The sequence below is a fragment of the Atta colombica genome, unplaced genomic scaffold, assembly GCF_001594045.1.
Source record: "Atta colombica isolate Treedump-2 unplaced genomic scaffold, Acol1.0 scaffold233, whole genome shotgun sequence".
Taxonomy (NCBI): domain Eukaryota; kingdom Metazoa; phylum Arthropoda; class Insecta; order Hymenoptera; family Formicidae; genus Atta; species Atta colombica.
In genome coordinates, this window is record NW_017259331.1 from 587,439 (window position 1) to 611,941 (window position 24,503).

The 24,503-nt window shown below is 32.4% G+C and overlaps 6 protein-coding genes across 13 annotated transcripts in view; 3 read left to right on the top strand and 3 right to left on the bottom strand.

Moving 5' to 3' along the window:
- Positions 1-5,300, top strand: part of LOC108688437 (parathyroid hormone/parathyroid hormone-related peptide receptor-like) — a 56,383-nt gene extending 51,083 nt beyond the window's left edge. For 3 of the 4 annotated variants that reach the window (XM_018194697.1, XM_018194699.1, XM_018194698.1), the window contains exons 8-13: positions 1,055-1,185; positions 1,268-1,353; positions 1,492-1,636; positions 2,283-2,565; positions 3,857-4,020; positions 5,178-5,300. In XM_018194697.1, the coding sequence (XP_018050186.1) occupies positions 1,055-1,185; positions 1,268-1,353; positions 1,492-1,636; positions 2,283-2,565; positions 3,857-4,020; positions 5,178-5,300 (932 nt within the window). Of the gene's footprint in view, positions 1-1,054; positions 1,186-1,267; positions 1,354-1,491; positions 1,637-2,282; positions 2,566-3,856; positions 4,021-5,177 lie in introns of those variants that run through there. The other variant, XM_018194700.1, reaches the window with a different exon arrangement.
- Positions 5,301-7,001: 1,701 nt separating this feature from the next.
- LOC108688450 (protein SCO1 homolog, mitochondrial) lies at positions 7,002-9,017 on the bottom strand. Its single transcript, XM_018194713.1, has 4 exons — positions 8,867-9,017; positions 7,625-7,994; positions 7,326-7,531; positions 7,002-7,238 (listed from the first exon to the last, which is right to left on the bottom strand). The coding sequence occupies exons 1-4, from the start codon at positions 8,930-8,932 to the stop codon at positions 7,056-7,058; spliced, it is 825 nt and encodes a 274-aa protein (XP_018050202.1). The 5' UTR covers positions 8,933-9,017; the 3' UTR covers positions 7,002-7,055.
- A 310-nt stretch (positions 9,018-9,327) lies between these two features.
- On the bottom strand, positions 9,328-10,800 carry LOC108688438 (prefoldin subunit 1). Its single transcript, XM_018194701.1, has 2 exons — positions 10,720-10,800; positions 9,328-10,104 (listed from the first exon to the last, which is right to left on the bottom strand). Exon 2 carries the CDS (start codon positions 10,059-10,061, stop codon positions 9,681-9,683), a length of 381 nt encoding a protein of 126 aa, XP_018050190.1. The 5' UTR covers positions 10,062-10,104; positions 10,720-10,800; the 3' UTR covers positions 9,328-9,680.
- Positions 10,801-10,911: 111 nt separating this feature from the next.
- LOC108688502 (nuclear RNA export factor 2) lies at positions 10,912-12,848 on the top strand. Of its 3 annotated transcripts, none has more exons than XM_018194792.1 (2): positions 10,912-10,984; positions 11,085-12,848. In XM_018194792.1, the coding sequence occupies exon 2, from the start codon at positions 11,131-11,133 to the stop codon at positions 12,763-12,765; it is 1,635 nt and encodes a 544-aa protein (XP_018050281.1). In that variant the 5' UTR covers positions 10,912-10,984; positions 11,085-11,130; the 3' UTR covers positions 12,766-12,848. The 3 variants fall into 3 exon arrangements, with proteins under 3 accessions (XP_018050281.1, XP_018050280.1, XP_018050282.1); XM_018194791.1 differs by having other exon boundaries at positions 10,922-10,989; XM_018194793.1 differs by having other exon boundaries at positions 10,954-11,015.
- Positions 12,849-12,998: 150 nt separating this feature from the next.
- Positions 12,999-21,569, bottom strand: LOC108688501 (integrator complex subunit 1). Of its 2 annotated transcripts, none has more exons than XM_018194790.1 (14): positions 21,347-21,569; positions 20,962-21,144; positions 20,409-20,890; positions 19,043-20,332; positions 18,794-18,969; positions 18,574-18,726; positions 17,815-18,492; positions 15,963-17,753; positions 15,482-15,796; positions 14,932-15,397; positions 14,585-14,709; positions 14,239-14,429; positions 13,220-13,492; positions 12,999-13,123 (listed from the first exon to the last, which is right to left on the bottom strand). In XM_018194790.1, the coding sequence occupies exons 2-14, from the start codon at positions 21,128-21,130 to the stop codon at positions 13,008-13,010; spliced, it is 6,225 nt and encodes a 2,074-aa protein (XP_018050279.1). In that variant the 5' UTR covers positions 21,131-21,144; positions 21,347-21,569; the 3' UTR covers positions 12,999-13,007. The 2 variants fall into 2 exon arrangements, with proteins under 2 accessions (XP_018050279.1, XP_018050278.1); XM_018194789.1 differs by having other exon boundaries at positions 20,962-21,148.
- A 2,142-nt stretch (positions 21,570-23,711) lies between these two features.
- The window catches only part of LOC108688428 (40S ribosomal protein S13), a 1,778-nt gene continuing 986 nt past the window's right edge, over positions 23,712-24,503 (top strand). Inside the window, exon 1 of one of the 2 annotated variants that reach the window (XM_018194685.1) lies at positions 23,712-23,823. In XM_018194685.1, the coding sequence (XP_018050174.1) occupies positions 23,801-23,823 (23 nt within the window). In that variant the 5' untranslated portion in view covers positions 23,712-23,800. Of the gene's footprint in view, positions 23,824-23,865; positions 24,209-24,503 lie in introns of those variants that run through there. The other variant, XM_018194684.1, reaches the window with a different exon arrangement.

Below are 24,503 nucleotides of genomic sequence, written 5' to 3' on the forward strand. Positions count from 1 at the left end.
AGAGAGAGAGAGAGAGAGAGAGAGAGAGAGAGAGAGAGAGAGAGAGAGAGAGAGAGCAGATCACATCAGGGACTCTATTAATAAATAATGTATTTTCTCTTAGAAAAACTCAAGGAATGTAAGTAACTCGTTACTTGTAACGAAGTTCCAAATTACTTTTTTGATAATTGCGTTACTTTTTTTCTTTAGTAATTATAACGAAGTTACATTTTTTTGATAACGATAACGAATTTTATTTTAACAGTTATTTTTATTGTTACTTTGCACACGATACAATACAAGTCACTTACATTGTAAAAAAATTTCGTAAATTTACACATATAACACATTTTACAGATGTAAAAATTACACGATTACATTAATTCCGTAAATATAAAAAAATCATGCAATTTTACAGAAATTACGTAATTCCACAGAAATTTTGTAAATTTGCTTTTATTGTCTAAATATATATTTTATTTTATATAGGAAATTATGTAAATAGCAGGAATTTATTTTTAATATTTTTTGTAATTATTCAAATTTTAATAATTACGTGATATAACAGTAATTTTTCACGTATTGCTGTTAAATGATAATATATATAGTACGAAATGTCATGTTATCGTTCTTATAATTACATACTTATAAATACATACATATTGTAATTGTACTTCCATAATTTGCTTTATAGTTACATACCAAGAAATTATTTTTATTTGCATATTACAAATTTATAAACGCATGGACGTTTACAACTATTATAGTGGGCTCAAAATTATAATAGTTGTAATTTTACACAAAAATTTTGTACAGTGCATAGCATTTAAGACTAGAAAGCCCGTCCGCTGGCGATTTAAAAAAGTAATGGAAAAGTAGCGAAATATTACTTTCTCAAGTAACGTAATTATAATAAGTTAAAAATCGTAACGATAATTTGTTACTTTTTCTACTCGATAACAAGTAACTTGTTATTTTTAAAAAGTTTCTTTTTTCCATTCCCTCAGAAACTTATTATTGATAAGCGTAATAGAGCCTATTTAATAAATTTAATCGTTACAACTTCGTCTTACAGGTTTGCCAGCTATATTTATCTTACCTTGGGTAGTGACGAGGATCATATTCCAGGATACATATTGCTGGACAACCAATGAGAAACCTCTCTTGTTCCTCTTCATACGGGTGCCCACGATGCTCTCTATTTTGGTAAGAACCTCGTGAATGCTTCGTTGAGCTTGTAATTAATTCAGTCGTACATTAATCCATCGCTCTTCCTTGGCTACGTTAGATAAATTTCGTGCTCTTCATCAACATCGTGAGAGTACTACTAGTGAAACTCAAATCTACCATGTCGGAGGAAACGGAAAGATACAAGTAAGATCTATAGAAGATAATCTACATTGTTGATATAAATACAATATAATATAAAATATTATATTGTAGCTTTTTGATGGAATTTTTAATAAAATAATATGATTGACTATATAAATATATATCTAAAATGATTATTAGGCGATGGGCTAGAAGCACATTGGTCCTAGTGCCACTCTTTGGGGTTCACTACGCGTTCTTTATCTTTATGTCGTATAGCATCGGCGTAAACGAAACTGTAGAGGTCGTGTGGCTTTTCTGCGACCAATTGTTCGCATCTTTCCAGGTAACGCATAATTATTAATAGCATTAATAATTCTACTTTACTAGATGCCAAACTGCCATACAGTTACGCAAGAAATCAAAAGCACTCGATTGCATTATCATAAATTATATCTCATTAAACAACAATGTTGGACGATGTTGTGCAAAAAATTGAGCTAATTAAACTTGCTGCTCTATGTATCTTTGTAGGTTGATCAGTGAAACGTTTAAACAACCGTTCAGATAATGGAGTTTAAATTTTTTTAGAACTTATTGTACTTCTCTTTCTTTCTTTTTCTCTATCGCTTTCTCTCTCATTTGTAGTTCCAGATCATTATTCTTTATATATTAAATTTTGTATTAATTTTTTCTCTTTTTATATATATATACAATATGTATACATATATAATATTCATTTATTTTTAAATGAATAAATAGAAATTTAATAAACAGACAGAAATACGATAATCAAAAGAGAAAGGAAATAAATGGATATTTTTGAGAGACTAAATAAAATAATTAAATCATATTTATTTCACATCTCTTTACAATTTATATGAAGAATGGTTTCTGAAGATTTGCGTTCGAGAAAAAGATCCAGGCTTTGCTGAGAATTAAAATCGACGAGCAAAAGGGCGATTGGAGTATTATCTCTGTGTTCCCGGAAGGGCTTTTTCGTGGCGGTGCTGTATTGCTTCCTAAACGGCGAGGTGAGAGCTGAGGTATCAAGAACACTTCGCGATATCAAATGGACACATCTACGTGGAATTCGGTGGGGCCAGAGAGCGTCGACGCATTCGGTTAGCACGTGCAGTTGCAACAACTCGAAAGCCAATGGTCGTCGACATTCAAGAAGGATCAGGTGGTGGAAATCACGCTGGAAGATGCCCTCTTATCTTTACCAGGATCGCGCTATTCGTCGGTCCACTCACTCGATGGCGAGTACACAAGGTGTCCCCTTAAATCCTACGAAATCGTCGTGTCCTTCTATGTGTTTCGTTCAAGCAGTGTTTTGTAGCCAACTTTGACCAAACTCTGATTAACTTAAGCAATTGATTAATGCCCACTTCTATATAATTCAATATAATTTAATTTTAATCTCTAACTTAACTCTTTATCATTTTCTATTTCTAATATAAGAATTAAAAAAAGATGAAGTACAAGTTGAATCGAGATTAATCTAAAGTTAATAATTGATTCAATCGGGGCGACTGAAATCCAAATCAATTTTTGAATAAAATTTATTATGTCTGATTTCTTTTTCTTTGTATCAAATAAAATTAAGAACTTTATTTATGTCAAGAAAATAATATTCTAATAAACAAATTGACGTTATTTGTTATCATTTGTCAACATTAAAGATGTTAAAATGACAATGAATAATGACAATTTGTTTGCTGGAAAAGATATATCACTTGATAATTCGAGTAAATTAATTTAGTTTTGAGTTTGATCAAAGTCACTCTTATCGTTTAATTGTTTGATTCTCAATTCTTTTTAACAGATTAAAATACGAACTAAACTGATTAAAACTTTTCCGCCAAATATTTTCAAAATAATTTTAATGAGCTTCTCTTTCAGAAATTCAAGTAAAATACAATTTCAAACAATTAATGTATTTTTAAATTTTACCCAATTTAATAATTTTTTGTAATAAATGATATCATAAGTAAATTAAATATCGTATGCGTACACGGAGAGAATTTTTTCTTAGAATTACCCTTAAAATATGATAGACATGAAATAACATTGTATTTTGAAGAATTTTAATGTAAATCTCTCTCATTCATTAATAAAATTACAGTAAAATATAAAATAAGTTTGATTAATTTTACTAAAGTGCATGGTAAAAATTTTAAAAATATTATATTGTACCAGAACTACTATATTTTCAGGGTAAATTTTAAAAGAAAAACTACACTCTCCGTGTAGTTCAAACTCTAAACGAGCAGTAGAAGTAAGGATATAACAAAATTTAATAAATTCGCTACGTTAAAGTAGTAATACTCTTTCTCTTGGGCGCCTTAAGATATATTTCAAAACTGTGCTAGAAATAGTATAATGCGATACATCGTGAGAGAAGTCAAATTCATCGCGACGGTTTGGCGCCCTTAAAGTGATTAAATCATACAGCCAAAGAAACTGGTCGATATCGTTACTACAAAGAGGAAAGTTCTCAAATGCACGAAATCCCTCCAAATCGCGTTGTACAGCGTACGAATCTCGCAATGCAATTTTGCAGATGTTGGAACGAGAGGAGGTAGTTTAGCGAGCAGCCGGGGCTATCTAGAGATCGTCGGTGATGGCCAGCCGCCGACGCAACTGACGACACAAGATCATCATCCTCATCATACATCGCCTCTGTGCAGCAAGTACACACATCAATCACTACTTTCCTTTTGCTCGGTAAGTATCATCATTTTGCCTGAGTATATACGGATCCGTGAGTACAATATAATCTCGATATAATCCAGTTGTCGATAAAGTATCTCTTTTTTTTATCTCTTCATCGCGCTCTGGTATTCAATATCGCCTGTGGAATGATTATAAACGAAGAACTCGGGCAAAAACAATCTCAAAAATGCAAATAACATAAAAAATATCTACATAGTTTTTTATTTTTTTTTATTTGTAATTATGTAAATCAATCCATCAATTATGTAAATAAATAAAATCATTAAAAGTAATCAATAAAAATAAAATAAAATCGTACGTGCTTGTAAATTAATCCTATTTAATTTAATATACAGGAAGCATCAAAATATTTTGTAAAAATTTAACATCAATTCTGTCTGTTATTTTTATGTATTTTATTACTTCTCAAAATCATATTTAATATGAAATTGTATGTGATTTGAATATTACATTGATTTGAATATTACAATAATATTACATTATGTAATATTATTTCTTTTAATAATTATATAAAAAATAGATTTGACCTAAAAAACAATAGTAATCTCTAAGATAACATTCCAAAACATCCTCTCTGAAGAAGGTTTTATTCAAAATATGTAAAATTCGACCGAAACCAAAATTAAAAAATACAAATTCTATAAAGGCCATATATATAGACATATATCCTTTTTCTTCATAAATATCATAATTTATTAGAACAATTCAATTTTAACCGAAATAAAAAAAAAACGAAATTTCGAATATGTATCAATTTTGGCCAAAAAGTATGTAAGTACTTCTTCTTCATAAACATCATAATTTAATTATTGAAACAATAATTACACATATTAAAATTAATATTTATAAAGAAGAGCTGTGGTTTCAATCGAAATTGACACGTATTATGAGTATTTTTAGTTTCGATAAAAGTTTCAGTTAGACTCTAAAAATGTAATATACATGTAATGTATATTATCTTATTATATCAAGTAAAATTTTCCTCGGAGAAGACATTTTAGAATGTAGTCCTAAATGATCATTTGATTTATTTATTAATCGCTTTCGAAATTCGTACGAATAGCTGTCTAATTTAATTTTCTTTAAGAAAGAGATAATTATTTTTTGAAAATAATTCTCTGTTAAACGACTGTCTTTTTTTCTCTCAGATGTCGGATGCGTCAGGGCCGAATGTCGATAAGATTCGCGATCATCATCGATGGAGTGACTCCGAGTGCTGTCACCTCGCATACGAATTGCACAATCTGCAGCAACATCACGGATATCCGTGATAACATCCCATTTTATGATAGAAAAAAGAACATGTGTCGCATAAAACACTTGTCTCATAAACGTTCAACATATATTTGAACGCGTATTATTTAAATTCTCCAAAAAGGGAAAAATAGAATTGGGAATATTTTTAAATTCTATTATAAATTTTTGAAAAAACAAAGAGATAGGAGAAGGACAAAGAAGTCTGTTCCTTCGCGCGTTTTCTCCCTCTGTCACATCTTAATTAGTAAGAGAGATTGAGTCTTTTTCTTTTTTAGCTATCATCTCTTGCACGGAAATACCGTGTCGCGCAGCTATCCGTAGATTGTAATTCGTGCGAATATGTATGATATAATGTACAGATAATGTTCGATATTTTAGTATTTTTAGAGATTCGTCGGAATTTCCGACAAAATATCTCCCAATGTACCTCGATGTTTGCAACGCGACACTTACATCTAGATTCAGACCTGCAAAAATGCTGAAAACTGTTGAAAGCTCCGCTTTTTGTGATTTCTATACATACGTAAATAGTATAAATAAATAAAAGCAGCTTGTTGAACTTTGATACGGCCGTATCGTGCATCATAGAAATTTGTTATCAGTAATCCTATTTGCAAGTATGCTGTATCATAAACGCGTAAAACATTAAAACGCTTTTATAGATACTTGTGTAATTTTAGTCTAATTTACTCTGATGTGCTCTTTGCTTCCTGTTTTTTATTTCTTACCACTTCTTACCACTCTTGCCTTTTTGCTTCTTATCCAGTTTTTTATTTTCCGTCGCCCGAGATAAACATTGATGAACTTCGGAAAAAACGAAAACTTCGGAAAAAACACGTTACAATAAATTTTATACGTTTAAATATGATTATCAGTAAAACGGCAAAAAGGAAAAAAGACAAGAAGACAAGGAATAGGAAGCAAAGAATATATTGTAGATTAGGATTTTGAATGCTATAAAAGTTCTGTTTTTACGGAATAGATCAGAATACCATCTTCATTTCCTTCATTATTTATCATAAATGTTCCATGAAAGATTATCAGTGAAAAAAAGCTATTTTAAGTGTGCAACAATGTAATTGAAAATATTATTTAACAAATTCTAGTTTTTAAGAGTAAATATGTTTAAAATATGTATATGAGATAATAAATGTTGGCAAATTTCTTATTAAAGGAAGGATCGACAGTTGCCTAATGTGAAGAGTGTTCTCAGTTTTAAGATAAAAGCGTTTTGTTCCAAAAATATATTCGGTTAAACATTTTACCTCGAAGCTCTCTCACTATGTATATGTAAATGTGTATATATTTGTATTAAGATTGACAAATATAATGTACAACTACATAAACCGATTAATGTATAAATTATGGTATATTAAAATAATTTAAGAAAGGAAATAAATATAATAAATTTTTTATTATCCAGCTTATGTACAGTTTTATGGCCTAATTTCTATTTTAAAAAATCAATTAATTTCTTTTACATTCACAACGTTTAATGAATTAAAAAATAATTATTTGTACATCTATATCTATTGGGTTATCCGGAAAGTTCGTGCTGACTAACCTATATAATTTAATAAATGTATATTAAAATTTAAATCTTCTGCGTTCAATTTTCCTTCAAAATCGGCACGAACTTTCCGGACAACCTAATATATATATATATATATATATAATATTAATATTAATGTACTATACGCATACATTTCCTGTAGCACACTGACTTACAAATTATCTATACATAGGAATACATAGGAATGTTGCAATGTTTATAACACTCCCTTGATCGGCAATGACGGAAACCAGGAAGAAGTCTCATCCTTTAATTGATCATATTTCAGCTTGTTGATAACAATACTAGTCACGATCTTTTCTACATCATGAGTTTGCCCATAGTAATCCACAAACAAGCCCTCTGGATCTATCAAGTATATAATGATTGTGTGATCCACCTAGAAAAAAAAATATAATGTTATCAAATTCGTTCGGGATTGTTACTAAAATACATTTATTAAATTGCTTCTAAATAATATACTAACAATATAATCCTCATCTTGATCTTTAGGTCCATTACTATAATAAACTCTGTATGCCTTGCACGCTTTTCCAACTTGTTCAATACTGCCAGTAAGACCAATGATCTTGTCAGAAAATTCTTTCAGATACTTGCTGACAACAGTGGGTGTATCTCTCTCTGGATCCACTGATATGAAAATCGGTTGTATCTTAAAGTTGTGTTCTTTTTCTGAAAAATAGAAATCATGTACTCTATTAACCAAATGCAAGACAACAAGAGTATTTTTAATTATTATAATTAACTTTAATCTCTAACATTTACCAAGAGTGTTTACTACGTTTGTCATCTTTTCAATTTCATCGGGGCAAACATCTGGACAATGCGTAAATCCAAAATATATCAACACCCATTGCCCTAAGAAATCATCAGATTTCACTGGCTTTCCCTCCGTATTCACCAACTCGAATTTGCCGCCGATCTTAGCTTTGCCTAACTGTCGCCTTCTTTCTTTTGCTATAATCTTATCTTTTTCTGTTCTAAGGTGATGCATATATAACACAAGACCAGCACCAATAATACCAGAGATTGTCAAGCTTTTCCATGTAATTGGCGATTTTTTTTTTATTTTTGTAGGTTTTTGAGGTAAAATAGACTGTTGATTTAACACATTTGACGTATTCATGTATCTAAACTGAGTAAACAAAAAATTATTACTAAAAAAAGTCTGGAGAAAACTCCATAACAAATATGAATAAATATTAATTGATATTATTAATATATCAAATATTAATTATAATAATATTTATTAATATTAAAATATTAATTGATGAAAATATTAATTGAAATATTAATTGATTAATGAATTAAATTAATAATTTTAAGTACAAAAAATGTAATTATTTCAAAAAAACAATAATATTAAACATAAGATCTATACCCATACATTAAATACAAAAAGTATTCATACAGATTTTATAAAAAATGTTTATGCTCTTAGGCCCAATTTTTCACTTGTGATAAAGCTTAATCTGATGTTTCACCTAATAGATTTCATCTATAACAGTATCATAAATCCCATTGAATAAAACAAGGGATGATCAGGGATGCCTTCTATTTAATAACACAAGTTAACACAAATATTGTTCTATCTTTTTTTACATTTCACGAGTAACAAAAACAAAACTTGTGTCATTAAACCAAATATATTCTAAATTAAGTCTAATCGTAAGTTATCAGAAAATGAAAAGTTTTAGAAGCTAAATGTCTCGATTATGCAAATATTTTTTCTATATCAAAATAGGACAATTTGTTATTTTCGCTTAGCTAGTATTAAGATAATATATCTTAATTACTACAATAATATATCTTAATTAGTCTTTTTAGGTGAAATAATTTCGAGAAATTTAAAATATATTGTATTCATTATTAATAAATTCATAGTGTTTATTTATTACAAAGCTTTTTTAATAAAAACTTTCCTGTACGTGTACTTTTTGCATTTATAATATATGTATGAAATATTATTGTTGTTTGGAATATGAAACAACTTTGATAAAAGATTACCTTTGTAAAGACATTATGAGTACTTTTATTTAATGACGCAATAGATCTTAATATTAATGTTGACATTGTATTACACAGATCGAAATTTAACTTTGGTCAACTTTGATCAAAAAAAGGTTATATTACCGAATCTGCAATGCACACACACACACACCACATACACTGACAGTGATTCTGACCATATTTAAAGCCAGAATATCAAATACGAAAACAGATGTCGCCAGTAGCAAATACTTTATTGAAATTAATTAAATGTTATCGGCTAGTTATCTGCATTTATTAAATAAAGTCAATAATAACTGTACCAATGTAGTTTTTTGTTTTCAATCAATTATTAATAAAAATAAAATATATAATGTAATACATATTATTTAGTATATTTGTTATCTATTTCGCTTTTGTGAAAATATGAATGATAACGAAGTCAAGTTATAAAATACAAAACAATTTCTCGCATCACATATCTTTTAAAATATAAAATCAAAATATTTATTTAATTATAATCATTTAAATACATACAATATTGTTTCTTGTATATTTTTCTTACAATTTCATAATTAAAAACAATCGAGTTGATTTAACTCTTACAAATGGTTAAGTTCATTGACGATATTTTATTTCACATACAATATATAAAAAAAATGTCACAATTAAAAAAATATATGAACGTGCGAAATGTGAGATTATAGATTTTTTTATGATATATATTTACATATCCAATAGATACATATTCCAAACAATAATCCGAAAGATTCAAAAGATTGATGAGAAAAAACTGAAATAGCACATTCACACATTAATACACAAGTCTTATTTAACCCGAAGTTTCCTTGCTCTGCTTTTGCTGAATCATTTCTCTGATTTCATTTTCGCTCTCCTTGAAACTCCGCTGTAGATACGTTTTGTTATTTTCTAGCGTCTTGATCTTCTCATCAGAAGTTTTTATTTTATTATCCAAATTCTCCTTAATATTGTTCATATTATCTAGAAGGAACATTCGACCAACAGATTCATACATTCTTGTGTCCTCGGGTAAACTGCTAATTTCCTTTGTGGTGAGTTCTGCCCGCTGTTTCGTACGCCGCAATTTCTCAATTTGTATATCAGCCAACTTTAATTTTTGCTTAGTATCTACCATCTTCTCGTGTAACTTTGAGAAGGCTTGCTTCAATTCTTCGTCCAATACTTTCGACATCTTCAGTTATCACAATGTCTTATATGAATAAAATTATAAAATCCTGAAAATATTTAAAAAGATATACAGTTATATTATGTAGGAATAATCAATTAAATCAATTAATGTATGTATAGAACATTTTACGCTTTACAGTACTGACAAAAAATTATCTTTTTACTTCTAAATAAGTTAAGACAATGTCTTTCGTGGAAATAAAATTATAGAACTGTGTTCTGAAAAGATTTAAATGACAGGGAATTCATATTTTATCAATTGTATTTGATTTTTATGCTAACAGGTATATTTCAGATAAAATCAATTTTTAATATATATTTAATTTGGTATGTTTTATTCAATATATAGACTATGACTTAAGCTTTATGTGTTCATACAGCACTGATAGAAAATTTTATCTTTTTCTTCAAAATAAGTCAAGATAATATCTTTTATGAATAAAATTACAAAACAATATCCTGAAAACCTTCGAGTGAAACATTTTTATTTTACAGGACATTTTTATTCTATTGATCTTTATGTTAACAGGTACATATGTAATTACATGCAGATAAAAGATCAATTTTTAATGTGTAGGTTTATGCTTTATTTTTATGTAGCTGAAAATCACCTTTTTCAAAATAAGTCAAATAAAATGTTGAACAGAATTACGACTCCTTACCTCAAATTTCTGCGACAATGTCGAGAAATTTATTGTATTTTCTTATACAACGTTCCTAACCATATACGTCAACAGCACAGAGGTAATACAACTGTGAAGTGAGTCACAATCCGATTATCGAGATTATCGAATAATCGAATATATATCGATACTTTCTGCTTCATCCATCCAATCTAACCTTAATTACAATCTAACCTAACCAGTAATCACAAAAGTTTATAAACAAAAGAGAAGGGTTACTACAGCGAATGTCTCTAAAATCAGAGTAAAGTTTGTAATGATATTTATTCATTAATGTAATTGTTATATATCTGTTGTAACATTATTAATCACATATTAATAACATTATAAATATTGTCAATCAGGCAAGTGTGATGCAAATAGGAGGAACCGTTATTTCTCGCGATAATAATGGCATCACCGACATCAACGTCAACATCGTCGACAGCATCAACAACAACGGCAACAACAAATCAAATGTCATGGGAACCGCACCGGATTACGCATATCAAGCCAATTTTTGACAAATGTGAAAAGGCACTTGCGAATCGCACAGATCTGTGGCACAAATTCATCGTCTTTGACGGTGCTGTGTATAGACGAACCGATGTCCTGCGCGCCATTATAATCACTTGTGAACCAGCACTCCTGATACCAATCATGTACACTGTCGAGGACAAGAATAAGACGACATTCCTCGCGAAATGTGCCATTAACGCCATAGAGAATTTAGTGAAGCAGGGACTGACCATAACATTGCCCAGCGGCCAGGACCTGTATATAGACATTGTCCTGGGATTTCTCGGTGCAAACGAGCTACGAGTGAATACAAACAAGATCATAGCAGATGCCTTGCAATGTAGGTATGAGCCAATAAGAAAGATATTCAATCTGGACGATTTCGAGAACGAAAGGGCTTTGGGCTCGATATTTTGTCCCATTTCCATTCCAAAGATCTTTGATCTGGTCTTGCGTTGCAGTAGAACAAGTATTAGCATTCGTGATCCTCAACAATCGAAACTGGCTGTCCGTGAGTTGAGCTTGAGATATAACAAACTCACAGCTGTTATCCTGTTTGATAAATTTTTTAATTTCCACTTGACCAAGTTGGACTTGAGGCATAATCAAATCTTAGACGTGGAATATCTGCGCTATTTTTGTGAGTTTAAGATAAGCGAACTTTGGTTGGATGGGAATCCATTGTGTGCGAAATATACCAACTCCCAGGAGTATATACAGGCCGTGAAGAATGTTTTCCCGCATTTACAGATCTTGGATGGAATCGTTATAGGAATGGAGAATAAGTTTGTGCCGAGCATGCAGAGTTATTATCTAGGCAACGGAACGAAGATTCCTTTGATGAGACAATTTGTCAAGCATTTTTTCGCCCTATATGACCAAGATGACAGAATAGTTATGAACGGCCTATATGATAAAAATGCATTCTATTCTATGTCGTTAGGTAATAATATAACGAATCATATACATAAAGAGATTGTTAAGACATTTTCCATGAATAGAAACTGGTATAAAATTTCTGATTGTGCCAAGTGTCACGAATTTCTATTTCGAGGACCTGAAAAAATAATCACTGCCCTTCAAAAGCAACCACCAACAATACACTATCTCAAAACATTTTGTATCGACTTATTGTATGAAGAAGATAATTGTTTAACTGTTTCTGTGCAAGGTTTATTTACATATCGACTCTGTCCACCCATGCTGTTCAACAGAACTTTCATTATTACACGAAAAGAAGACAATGAATATTGTATTATTAATGATTTATGTTACATTGATGGCACACCCCCCAACGCAACTAACGAAGTGAGATTTGATCCAAGAGTCGTACCTAAATTTATTCCAACAGTACTCAGCGTGACAGAAAAGGAACAACTGCTTAGATTTTTACGTGAACTTACTACAATGAATATTCGATACTGTTATAAATATCTTCAAGATGCAGAGTGGAATATAAAAAACGCGATTATTACTTTTATGAAAAACTATTCAGTTAATGACGTTCCCTCAGAAGCTTTTCAATAAACATACAATTATATTAAACTTTAAGATATATATGTATATATTGGTCATAAAAAACACAAGTAAAATTTTATATTCTCATTTATATTTAAATAATTATATTACTAATATTTTATAATACAATCCTTTCTTATAGCTTAAATATAAACAGGTTGGAAGGAAAGAGATAAAAGTCTTCCACTGCTCTATTTTAATTGTAAAAAAAGTCTTACAAATAATATTTACAAAACTAATAGTTCCAGACATTAACAACCTTGCTGTGTATTTAACAGAGTTATAGTCTTAGTAATATAAGGTATCGTGTTGACATTCGAATTTACTCCCAATTCGAATACCCTCTGCAGCAACGGTAAAGCGTGTTCTACAATGTAAAAAGAAAAGGATTTATAAGTTTGTAAAATTATTGTTATACTTCAACATTGACGTAAATCTATTTTGTTACAAAAATTCATTCTACCTTGCATGCATAATACGATATCCGGTAATTTTTCTAAAGCTGACATAAGGACATCCGCTCTGTGACTGTCCAAGCACCTTTGAAACGCCGATAATATGTTCGCATTCGATGTAGGACGGTATTTCAATGCTCTAGCGAGTAGACTATGAGCGAGTGATCTGATATTACTTTGCGGTGATACAAGTAATTCCGCTATGTTGTCCGTTATAGGCTCCAAAACTGAAGGTTTTCGCAACGCCACATGTTCGATTTCTTGAAGCGCACTGAGTACATCTAAAAAAAAGCAGTCATTAATATAACTCTTTCATAATTAGAATATTTGATATTTTAATTGTAATACTTTAATGCGCTTATAAAAAAACGATAAATAAATTCTTTGTTTTATATATTAGGTGTAGTAAAAAGAAATCCATTATTTTTGCATGAAACTGAATGGAAAAATAATGGATTTCTTTTTACTACACCTAATATGTGGTGTCCAGCAAAATCTGGCTAGTCAATTCAAGGACATTGCAGGTAAAAGTCCAAGCTTTTCCAGAATTTATCCATCGATTAATTTTCATTATTTAATTAATTTTCATCGATTCGTGCAATATTACATGCTTCATATTCAAATTAGAATTTTATAGAATGAATTAAAATGTTAACAAATTGGGAACAATATTATTTATAAATAATATCAAAGAAACGTTCCGTCAAACGATTTTTTTTACTATGTTTTATTTTAGACATTAAATTCAAGTTTCTTATTGGTAACTTATTGTACCAAGGAAAGATTTACAAACACAATTTTTCCTTTTATTATTTCTTTTTTCACGTGATTTTTTTTAGAATGAAAAAATAATAAATTCTAGGCCAGACCTGAAATTTCAAAAGTTTTCCAGGAATTTTCCAGAATATAAAATTTCAGTATAATCCAAAGATATTCAAGAACCGCTAGACATCGTATGTGCGTGTGCATGTATATAATTGAATTTTATAATTTAAATAAAGATATTTTATAGAGTTACTTTTCGTACCTTCTCCATGCAGCTTAGCAAGTGTAGTTAGCAGCGATTGCCAGTGTTGCGGAATAGTGGGTTCCGGTGGATGTAGCGCAGGAGTTACGGTGATTAAAATATCATTCATATCTTCTCCCTCTCTCGGCATCGGTATTCCTGATACGAGTGTTCTCAAAGCGGGTACGTTTGAATAATGTACCTGCAACTCACTGTATATGCATGTAAACTATATGTATATATATATATATATATATATATATATATATATACATACATATAAACTATACGTATATATAAACATAATAACTGTAAATTATTTACAGTATAGAAAATAGAAATACATAGAAAATAGAAAATAACTTACTGTAAAGCATGTGCGTGTTTCTGAAGATATTTCAATGCTCGTTGTGGATCATGTGATACATAGGACTGTAATAATGACACAAACCTATTGAGCAAAGAGACGAGATCTTTTATATGTCCATAATTCTGTAAACAAAATCGTACAATATTAAAACAGTTTGTATTTGAAGGATCTAAAATGAAGGAATAAAAAAAAAATTTTAGAGTAATTAATAAAGATCTAAATCATTTAATATTTTATCTTATAATGCAGTTTGTAAATTAAGTTTTTTAATACACTTACAATTGACAGCATTTTACAATTATGTAAACGTATCATTATAGAAGATATAATATAAATAATAATACCTGAAAACATTGGAAGTAATTTCCCAAAGTATTCTCCAGCGCAGTCTCATGTTGCTCGTTAAACAAATGTGGCTGCAATAGTTCTAATAGCCCCATAACTTGATTGAAAAGATTTAAATGATGACCGGATCTAAATGAACCAAAATCAAGATAACATCTTCCCATCAAAGAGGATGCCAACATCGGCAATTGTCGCAGTACTAATATAGGATGTACTGCGGCCATTTTTCTCGCACAAAGTTCAAATTCCTGAGACTTGGAATTCCACGATTTTTGTCTCGGAGTCGCCGCCAGAGCCGTCAACAGGGAATGGCTCATGCAGTCGAGCACCGAGCCCGTCCAATTGGTTATCCTCGAACCGTTGACGAACTTGCTCGCTTGGAAAGTGTCGAGGTAACAAATGACTTTCGGAATCTTCATGTACATATGCAGTAGAAACTGATGCGCCATATCTGCTGAGTCTGCACTGAAAGTTACAATCATTTTATAAATTAAAATGATGAACACTAAATTATGCATTGCAAAATTTATACGACTATAAAATTCGTACTCAGTATTATCCATCATACGTTCCGCTAAATAATTAACCACATTAGGAATCAGGCTGTCTTCAGTGGATATACAGTGTAAGAGTAGATCGAGTCTAATATCCATCCTTGCTAGAGCGGCATTTCTATTCTGCATTTTACAGATAATAACACCTTCAAACACTATATATGCCACTAGATTAAGTAGCTGCCGTTCTTCCAACAACAGAATATTCTCAGGAACGTAATGCTTTGGAGTAAACTTGTCCCGGCCCTGCCACAGCTTAGGATTGCATGTCAGAGCCCATAAAAAGTCCAGAACTGCTGTAGAATCATATCTACAAACACATTAATATTCATAAATATAAATATAAAGAATATATTGATAGTTAAAGAACTTAGAAAAACTTTGTTATTTGTTCATAACAGAGAATAACATGAACAAGAAGATATAGAATAAGAGCAAAAAGATTGATAGAAAAAATGTTTATTCGCTCTGCTCACCCGTCATCACATTTGTCTAACAAGTGTCCGACACACTTATATAAAGTAGTCCAACTTGCTGTATGCGTCAAGAGCGTCAACAAGTAAGGTCTACAAGAATGAGAGCTCACGATGTTCTTGTCAATGTTGATATGCATCTTCGCCTTATCGAACAGTAACTTCATTTGGAGATTCGGGCAAATGCCGATCAACTCTGGTTCCACGGAGGCCAGCCAATCGATCAGTAAACCCATGCGAGGTTTCAATGCGTCTTCGTTACTATCGCTGACCAATAATCTTGCCATAGCCTCGACCAGATCGTCATTCTTCTGCTGCTTTAAACAGACATCCAACAGTTTACGGCCCACGCTCTCCAGATTTACAGGATCCGTGCTCTCCAGTATCGAGCCTGGGCTCTCGCCGCGGTTCATCAGCATCGATAGTTCCGCGCGTTGAGGCGTTTTCGTCAACTGCACGTTAGCAAAATCTCGCAAGATCGATAGAACTGGAGCTTTCACATCGCCTATCAACGATATCAAATTCAGACACATATTACGTGCTAATTCAATTACGTGTTTCGATGTCGATCTCTTAAGCGGTAACAGTATCACGCGCATTAGCGTGCAAGAGTACTGCGGCATATGCACAAGTGAAGCCAGGAACTGCTTGACCTGCATAGAGCTGAGAACGCTACATATGTGCTGTATCGCCAACAGCACCGAACCGCTTTCCTTTACACATGATCTCTGCAGATCCTTCGCTAGAGTCTTGTGCAAACGTCGATAAGCATCCATTTTCTGATTCATTGGAATATTTTCGATGAAGAGCCGATTTATCAAGTGGGGCACGTCGGTCTTCACGGAGCATTGTATGACGGATTGCTTTTGCACTGTGGCACTAACCGGCAACGGTTGCTGCAAACTCACGATTGACATAACGCTCTCATCTGGTAATTGCGGTTCCAGTAGTTGCAATACCTGAACGAACACCAGTCCACCTGTAGCACCTCTTCGATGTTGTACTTCAACTAGTTGTGCCATATATGTTTTATCTAAAACTGCCTCGCCAACAGAGCTGGGATCAATCTGAACACCTGCATCGAGCGTATGAAGCAGTTTGCTCATTGATGACACAGGTATTCCAAAACTTTGGATAAAAAGTACCAACTGTTGAGGCTCAAGATCCTTTAAGGCTGCGTCGACTAATCGAGGCACGTTACTTCTAATCATTCGCAATTTAAGCCAATCAGGTATAAGCAACGCTTCCTCACTAGTATCCACGAGAAATGCTTTCGGCTGCTCCGTTAAAGGAAACCATGTTTCCAATAAATTACTAAACAATGGATCATCTTCGGATGTATCGTATGTTAATAATATAATCATAGCGTGCACTACTAGAATGTGCATAGTGCATTCTTCGCCATTACTCCACTGAACTAGAATTTGATCTTGACTTTCAGACCATTGGTAATCTTCTCCTCTAGGTGATCGCGCTTTCTCAAGATAATTACAAAAAATTGCCATGAAGGAATGCAATGTTTGTTTGGTTTGTGGATTATCACTTTCAGATTGAGGCAGGATAGCCGCAATAATGGTACTTCGTTCAACGACCAATTGGGAAATTTCGTTGGCTAAATCGGTTAAGTCAGGTAAGTCATCATCGACAGTATGCACGGCTAGATATGATATGTAAGTGTGCACAAGATCCGGACTGTTCTCAACCTGACAAGCACCACGTAGTGCCGTAGAAACCAGCGAACGTACCGATAAGAAGTGAGGTATCGACGGCAATTTTCGTAGAAGCCAAGTCTCTCTGAAAAAATAATATTAAAGTGTAACAATTGCTTTTCCTGAAATACATTTAAAACACGTACTTTTCGTTTTCTCCATCCACATCCATACTCTCATCCTCAAGGGGTATCGAGTCTAGAACCATCTTGAGTCCAGTGATCGCTTGGACCCGGCTACCACTCTGCTGGCTACTCAGTCTCCTCAAGAAATATTCCAAAACCTCATAAGCATGCTGCTGATCCTGATTCGGATCAGTTAATAGTGTCTGAAGATGAGCCAATAACTGCTGTTGTCTGGGCTGTTTTTCGACTGTCTGCGGGCTAGTTGATAGTAAGTATTCACAAAGGCATTGCACTGGTAATTGGCTCAAAGAACCTTCGCTGTTCTGTACAAGATCTGCCAACCAGGGCATGCTCTGAGATGTGCTTTGTTGTTGTCTCTGAATAATATCCAACAAGAAGTCCGGTTTACGTGACCGACAAAGCAGATGACCTAGTCTGTGAGATGTATTTAATGACTGTATCTGTTCGAGCACGGCCGGTGGTGGTCTTCTAGCAATTCCCATTGTATCCATGGTGATTAACTGTGACAGCAGGAAACTATTCTGTTCTGATAGCTGAATTCTGGTCGATGCTGCGGCCAAATGCGATTCGTATTCTAATATCTCTTGTTTCTCGATAGCTTCAACTTGCATTTCTTTCGCACGTTCTTGTTCCATAACCTCCGGCAGAGCCATAGTCGGCGGTGGATATGAGAAATGACTACAAGATGTTTTGGAAAAACGGAGTTAATTATATCATCAAAGTATTTATAGCAACAAAATTAATAGATGTTAAACTCACTTTGTAATACACATTTCCATCAATGTCCTCAATATAGGGTATCGTCGCCATCCTAGTGCTCCAATCGTGGATGGATTATGAGCGGCCAAAATTAATAACATTATCCATCCTTTCCAATAAAGATTAGCTATTGCCAATGTTGGTGGTACATATCTATAAGACAAACATAATTGCAATAAAGATAATATCGAGGATAAAATATACATGCAGAGAGACTTACCCAGCAGGTATATTTATTGTTCCCGGAGGCTGATAAATGCTAAGATTAAAAATAAGTTCAATTATGTCCATTTTATCGATTTGTAACATCGGGAAACTCTCCGTCGAATTGGCCGCTGCTCGCCGTATTAATAAATCGGCCAAATCCAAAGTCTCCGAATGAGTAATACCGTTTTCCTATAAATAAAAATAGAATAAAAAAATTATCTCTAAACAGAATCATCTTGCAAATACTAGTTTAAGCATTTACCTTCGAAAAGCCGATCATTAGCAATCTCCACAATGTACTTTGCAACAAGGGAACATCGGAAACTAGTCGTATATAAAATACTCTGTCCGACTCTGGTGGCCAATTGTCCAATTTATAGTATTGTTCAGGAGATTCCAAGAGCATGATCTTATGCATTGCATGCAACAACTCATTTCGTCCAACGGTGTACATCTGCTGTGCTGAATTCTGTAGCCACAGGACAGTCTCGTATTGTATCATGGCCATGAGATCTTGAAATTGGTGCAGCAAAGCCGCATCTTTCTTATCTGCACGTTGCGACAATGTCCCTGCTTCCTTTACTTGTGGACTTATTCCTAAGAGCATGCACAGACACAGTAGATCCACTATTGACATAAACATGCGATCCTTAAATTCGAAATTTAGCAACTGTTGAGCTATGTCCGATCGTTCGGACATTAAAGTTCGAACAAAGACAATTAGATTGATGTCAGGTCGACATACACGTACGATTTCTCTGAGCAATGCACGCAATGGCCTCAAGTAATCCTCGCGATTCATCAGTAAATCTTGAAAGATCTCTGCAAGCAACTTTGCCGCTTGTTCGGGCAAAGTCTGAAACATTATTCCCAACATGGGCATATTGTTTGGATTGCGTGCATTCGATAATTCATTGTAGATTGTATGCTTCAGGATGGTAGCTAAATTCTCTGGATGTAATCCGATCAATTCCTTGACGCCATTCAAGTACAAGTTTATTACAGCCTTCGTCTTCAATCTCATCTTAACCAATTGACTTATGACCTCCACATCTCTTTGAGTATGAGATGTACAATTGTAGCAAATGTAAATAAGCAATTCTTGCGCGGGTCTCATCAATTTAGGATTGTGCAACCATACTTCTAGCCTCGGGACAGCGATATTTCTGATCTCAACAAAACCACACGCCGAAGAAAGCAGCTTCAAGAAATTTCTCGTTATAGTCTCAGCCTGGCGTCTATTTAGTTGCTCTTTTACGGCTTCCAGTACTATCGATTCTATATTTTCCACACAATGCGCATATCGCGGGCTTACTGGAAATTCTATTTTCTCTTTATCCCCAGACAATGATGTCGTTGATGCCGCTGGATCCTCATCATCCACTGTAGATGGGCTGGGACAATCCCTTTGCATTAATACTGGAAATTCTGGCTGTAACACAGACTTAGGTGGATGCCTCGTGTTAAAACCTGTTAGTATGTTGTCAACAAAACCCTTGCATTCCTCATGGTCAACCCATACACGTTCTCCAAGAGCATCTTCGACATATAGCTGTAAAAATAATTTAAAAAATCAATTAAAATATCCAAATTATACAATAAACAATAAAAGATTGCAAATAAATAACCTTCACAAACACTTCCGGCCAATTCTTTTTGTCGTGAAAACCTTTCATCAAGAGATTTGCAGCAAGTACAGGAACTAGTGGACTCACTTTAGTCTTATAGCTATTTTGATTATTTGAATCCCTCCTTAAAAGAGACGATAATGCATGCAGTATGCAATCGTTTGAGAAAATAGATGGGCGAATTTTTGCTAAATATAACAAGCCCATATAAAGTAAATTATCAGGCTTCCATCTCAGATTTTTCAGCGTTTTAATAGCGCCACATATTATTCCAATAACTCTATCGCCTTCGTCATTGTCATTAGCCTCAAGTGCCATAGGCACAAAGTCTGCAGGATCAGTATCTATAACTAAAACCTCCCATGCTTCCGCACTAGAGGAAGGTTGCCGTTGATGGGAGCTGACATGGGTTAACTTAGGCTTCTTCTGTGGGACATACATAAACGATGATCCAGAAGGAGCCTCTTTTTTTCGGTCATTACCTATATAATGGTTTGTATAAACAATAATTTACAATTGTGAGAGTATCACGAGAAAGAAAAAAGTTATTTACCAGAAGATGTAGAACTCCCACTAGGTTTGGAATGAATAACACCTGGTCTACTTTTAGAATCAGAGTTATCGTTCCGTGAACTCTTTGATCCTAGTGCAAATAAATCAGAAGGATGTTGAGCAATCTTATTTTTTACTGCTCTACCAAGCCCAGTCTTTCCACGCTCCATGATTAATATTTTTTCTATCTAGAATATAAAAAGCTGTACAAAATACTAAATAGGAATGGTTAAAATATTTTAATAAATAAATTTGTTATAATAAATAACGATACATAATATAATAAAAATATAATAAAAAATAACGTTCAGTTTGAGTCGATTAAGAAATACTTAAGTCATAATTTACTGGCAATATATACAAAACTAAAAGTTAAATGTTCTAACCTAAAATGTCAATGTCTAGAAATTATTTTCATAAATCCCGTCAATATCATTGGCAATAAGAATGCATCCGTATGCTGATATACATATCGTCTTTCTAGATAAAAGAATGAAATATTTATCATGTGTCTAAATGTGTCTAAATTAAGCAACTATAATTCCACACATATCAACACTGCACTGACACATCACCCGGATCATCGTGATCAATCAACATAACCAACATAATAACCACGTTATACTCTTTAAGAATCTGTTCTGCGCTATGTTACATTTTCTGCACTTGAAAAGAAATAGATATTATTAGATGTTGAGAAGAGAAAGAGGAAAAATGAAAAAGTGCAAAAAGTTCATAGACTGAATCTAGAGTACACTCAACTAGTGCAACTTGTACACACTGAGCAATTAAATGCAAATCAATTCACATATTTTTCCATTTAATATAAAATATTTTCATATTTCCTGTTTAACTCTTTTAATTACATATTTGTTATCACCAAAGAAGTTCGCGATTACCTTTAGTTTTTGAGGTTTTTGGCATCCTTACTATCCAAATTCGGTCATTCGTGTTCTGAATCAATTTTCATCATTTTTACAAGTATATATAAATTATTATAAACGATTTTTACATCTTTAGAATATTTTGACATCTTTAGGAAATATTTGTGTAGTTATATATTCATAATAAACTACAATAAAAAAGTTATTTAAGTGTCAGCTGTCCAAAAAGTTTAGTTATTGAGTAACTTGAAAATGATGTTTTTTTAACGATTTTTTTTAAATGCATGAACGGTTATACATTAAAAATATATTGCATTTATATTTTAAACAATACATTTTATTACTACTATTGTATTAAAAAAAAACTTATAATTTATTAGGAAAATGTTCTTTACAACATTACAGATAATATAATATATAATATGTAATATAGACTAACAACGTTTTGCAGGGCCAAAAATCGTAATTATTAAGGGTAATCGTAATTATTAAAACTAATGTTGTCCTTGATGAAGTAATAAAAGTAAACGCTTGTTCTTAATCGATGAGACACGAACGCCGTTGTCCCTCGCATTTCTGGGACATGGAAATTGTTCGACACAACGCCTGTTGTTTGTCGCTGCATTGCATTAAAACTTTCTATCTCGTTTTCGCCAAACTTAAAAATACATACTTATTTCATTTCAAGTACAAGTGTACACTAGTTTAGTCAGAAAAAATAGATCTAAAAAAACTAAAGAGAATAATTCTGCATGTTCTTGATGACTGAACGCTTGTCACGACTTCGCTTTCCAATCAGGGTATTGATCATGTAACTTTTTTCCTGAAAGAAACGTAAAAAGTTTTCTCCATTAACTTCGATAATAAAAATTTTCACTTTTTCCTCTAGGGAAATATTTTTATATGTATTAAAATACAATAAAATATAGGTGCAAAATTATTGCAATATATTTAGAGAAATATTGCAGATATATTGTTCCAATATTCTAATAATTAATCCAGTTTTATTAAAATATTGTACTGATTAGCACAATCCAAAATATACTTTGCAACTGTTTAAAATTCTTTGAACATGATTGGACTTATTTTTAGTCCTTGAATGTTCTTTACTAAATGTATAACTATATATAAATGTATAACTATAATCAATAATCATGTTAAAGAAGCATACAACAGTTGCAATTAAGCTGTTTTTTCTGCTGAATGCAGTCATTAAAATTACAATATAATTCACAATATTGTTGCAATATTTCCAATAAAATATTAAAATTTCAATATTACTGCAATTTTTGTAATATAATCTACTATTAAAATATTGCTGCAATATATATTTCATGCTGTAGGGGAAGTAACGCTCGTTTGACAATTGCATAACGTAGTTGTAAGGACTATTGCTGGATTTACACTAGATCCGATATGCGTCGTATGACTCTACAATCACCAATCAGAAAACAAGATTTTGCTTCGTATCATCGATATAATAAAATTCTGCTTTTTGATTGGTTGCAGAACGTCGTATGATGATCAAAGAAGAAAGAATGTTTTACTAACTTTAATCGATCGATCAAAAAATGCTTCGAAGCATTTGCAGAGTAAAGTGGATCGCATTGTATATTCTTTTAGATCTTACAATCGGCATTTTAGATCTAGAAGAATATATCAATAGCAGTGAGCGCTCATTCAACTGTTGAGTTCGCTGAACGCAGCCATTGAGCGAGTTCACGAAACGGCTAGACATACTTGTCAAGCGAATAAGCATGATTGGCAATGATGATTCTTATCTATAGTTCCAACCAATCATGTTTAATTGCTCGGCGAGCAGACCTAGCCTTTATCGATTTGAACGCGCCCATTGGTTTCCGGCTTTTCGTTAATCGAAGAAGGGCGCCATCTTTTCTCGCCGTCCTCTTTCATTTTTTCTTTCGTGTACGACGTTGTTGGAAAAATTCTGATAAGATGGGTCGTATGCACTCACATGGGTAACAATATTTATCGTATCATCGATGTAATCTCTTTAATTTTCTGCTCGCAACGCTCGCGATTTGCCAAGATACTCGGCGTCGACATAATATAAGAATATATCTTATGCTATGAGCGTTTCGGTGTGCACATCCAGTGGCCATGTGTTCGTGATTCCTGATTCTTTCCATTCGAACGATCAATTACCTTATCAGCTTTATAATTTATAATTTACGGTTGTTAAGCGATCTAATAATTCGGCTTTTTTATATGCCATGTATCTTGGTAAACCAAGCACACCTCTTTTATGAGAATATATAACCTATTACGTGTACGCATGGTGATCGCGATCGTATTATGGCGTTATTTCTCCTGTAACTGCAATGTCAGTGAAACATTTGTCAAGTACGAGTATTTAATCAAGTTACTGATGCAATGTTAATTTTTTTGTTAATCTTTAATAGTATAGTAGAAACATGTTTAATAATAAAAAACTTAATCTTTTATATCTAATATAAGACAAAGAGTCAAAGATAGGCAAAGACAAAGGGTATAAAGTATTGGATTTAATATATCCAATATATATATATATATATATATTAAAAAATAAGCCATAATGCTTATTTTTAATGTATTAATTATATTAAATTTTATAATTCTTACAATATTATATTTATCAATAACTGATCATTATTTTGTT

Excerpts from the sequence above, each read along its gene's own strand:
- LOC108688438 (XM_018194701.1), bottom strand. The coding sequence starts at position 10,061 with ATGTCGAAAGTATTGGACGAAGAATTGAAGCAAGCCTTCTCAAAGTTA.
- LOC108688501 (XM_018194790.1), bottom strand. The coding sequence starts at position 21,130 with ATGGAGCGTGGAAAGACTGGGCTTGGTAGAGCAGTAAAAAATAAGATT. Across the intron at positions 15,398-15,481 it reads CGTATGATGGATAATACTGA|TGCAGACTCAGCAGATATGG; the intron begins GTACGAATTTTA and ends TGTAACTTTCAG. Across the intron at positions 14,710-14,931 it reads ATTACTTCCAATGTTTTCAG|AATTATGGACATATAAAAGA; the intron begins GTATTATTATTT and ends TTTTGTTTACAG.
- LOC108688502 (XM_018194792.1), top strand. The coding sequence starts at position 11,131 with ATGGCATCACCGACATCAACGTCAACATCGTCGACAGCATCAACAACA.
- LOC108688450 (XM_018194713.1), bottom strand. The coding sequence starts at position 8,932 with ATGTCAACATTAATATTAAGATCTATTGCGTCATTAAATAAAAGTACT. Across the intron at positions 7,995-8,866 it reads CTCATAATGTCTTTACAAAG|TTTAGATACATGAATACGTC; the intron begins GTAATCTTTTAT and ends TTGTTTACTCAG. Across the intron at positions 7,532-7,624 it reads AAACGTAGTAAACACTCTTG|AAAAAGAACACAACTTTAAG; the intron begins GTAAATGTTAGA and ends TCTATTTTTCAG.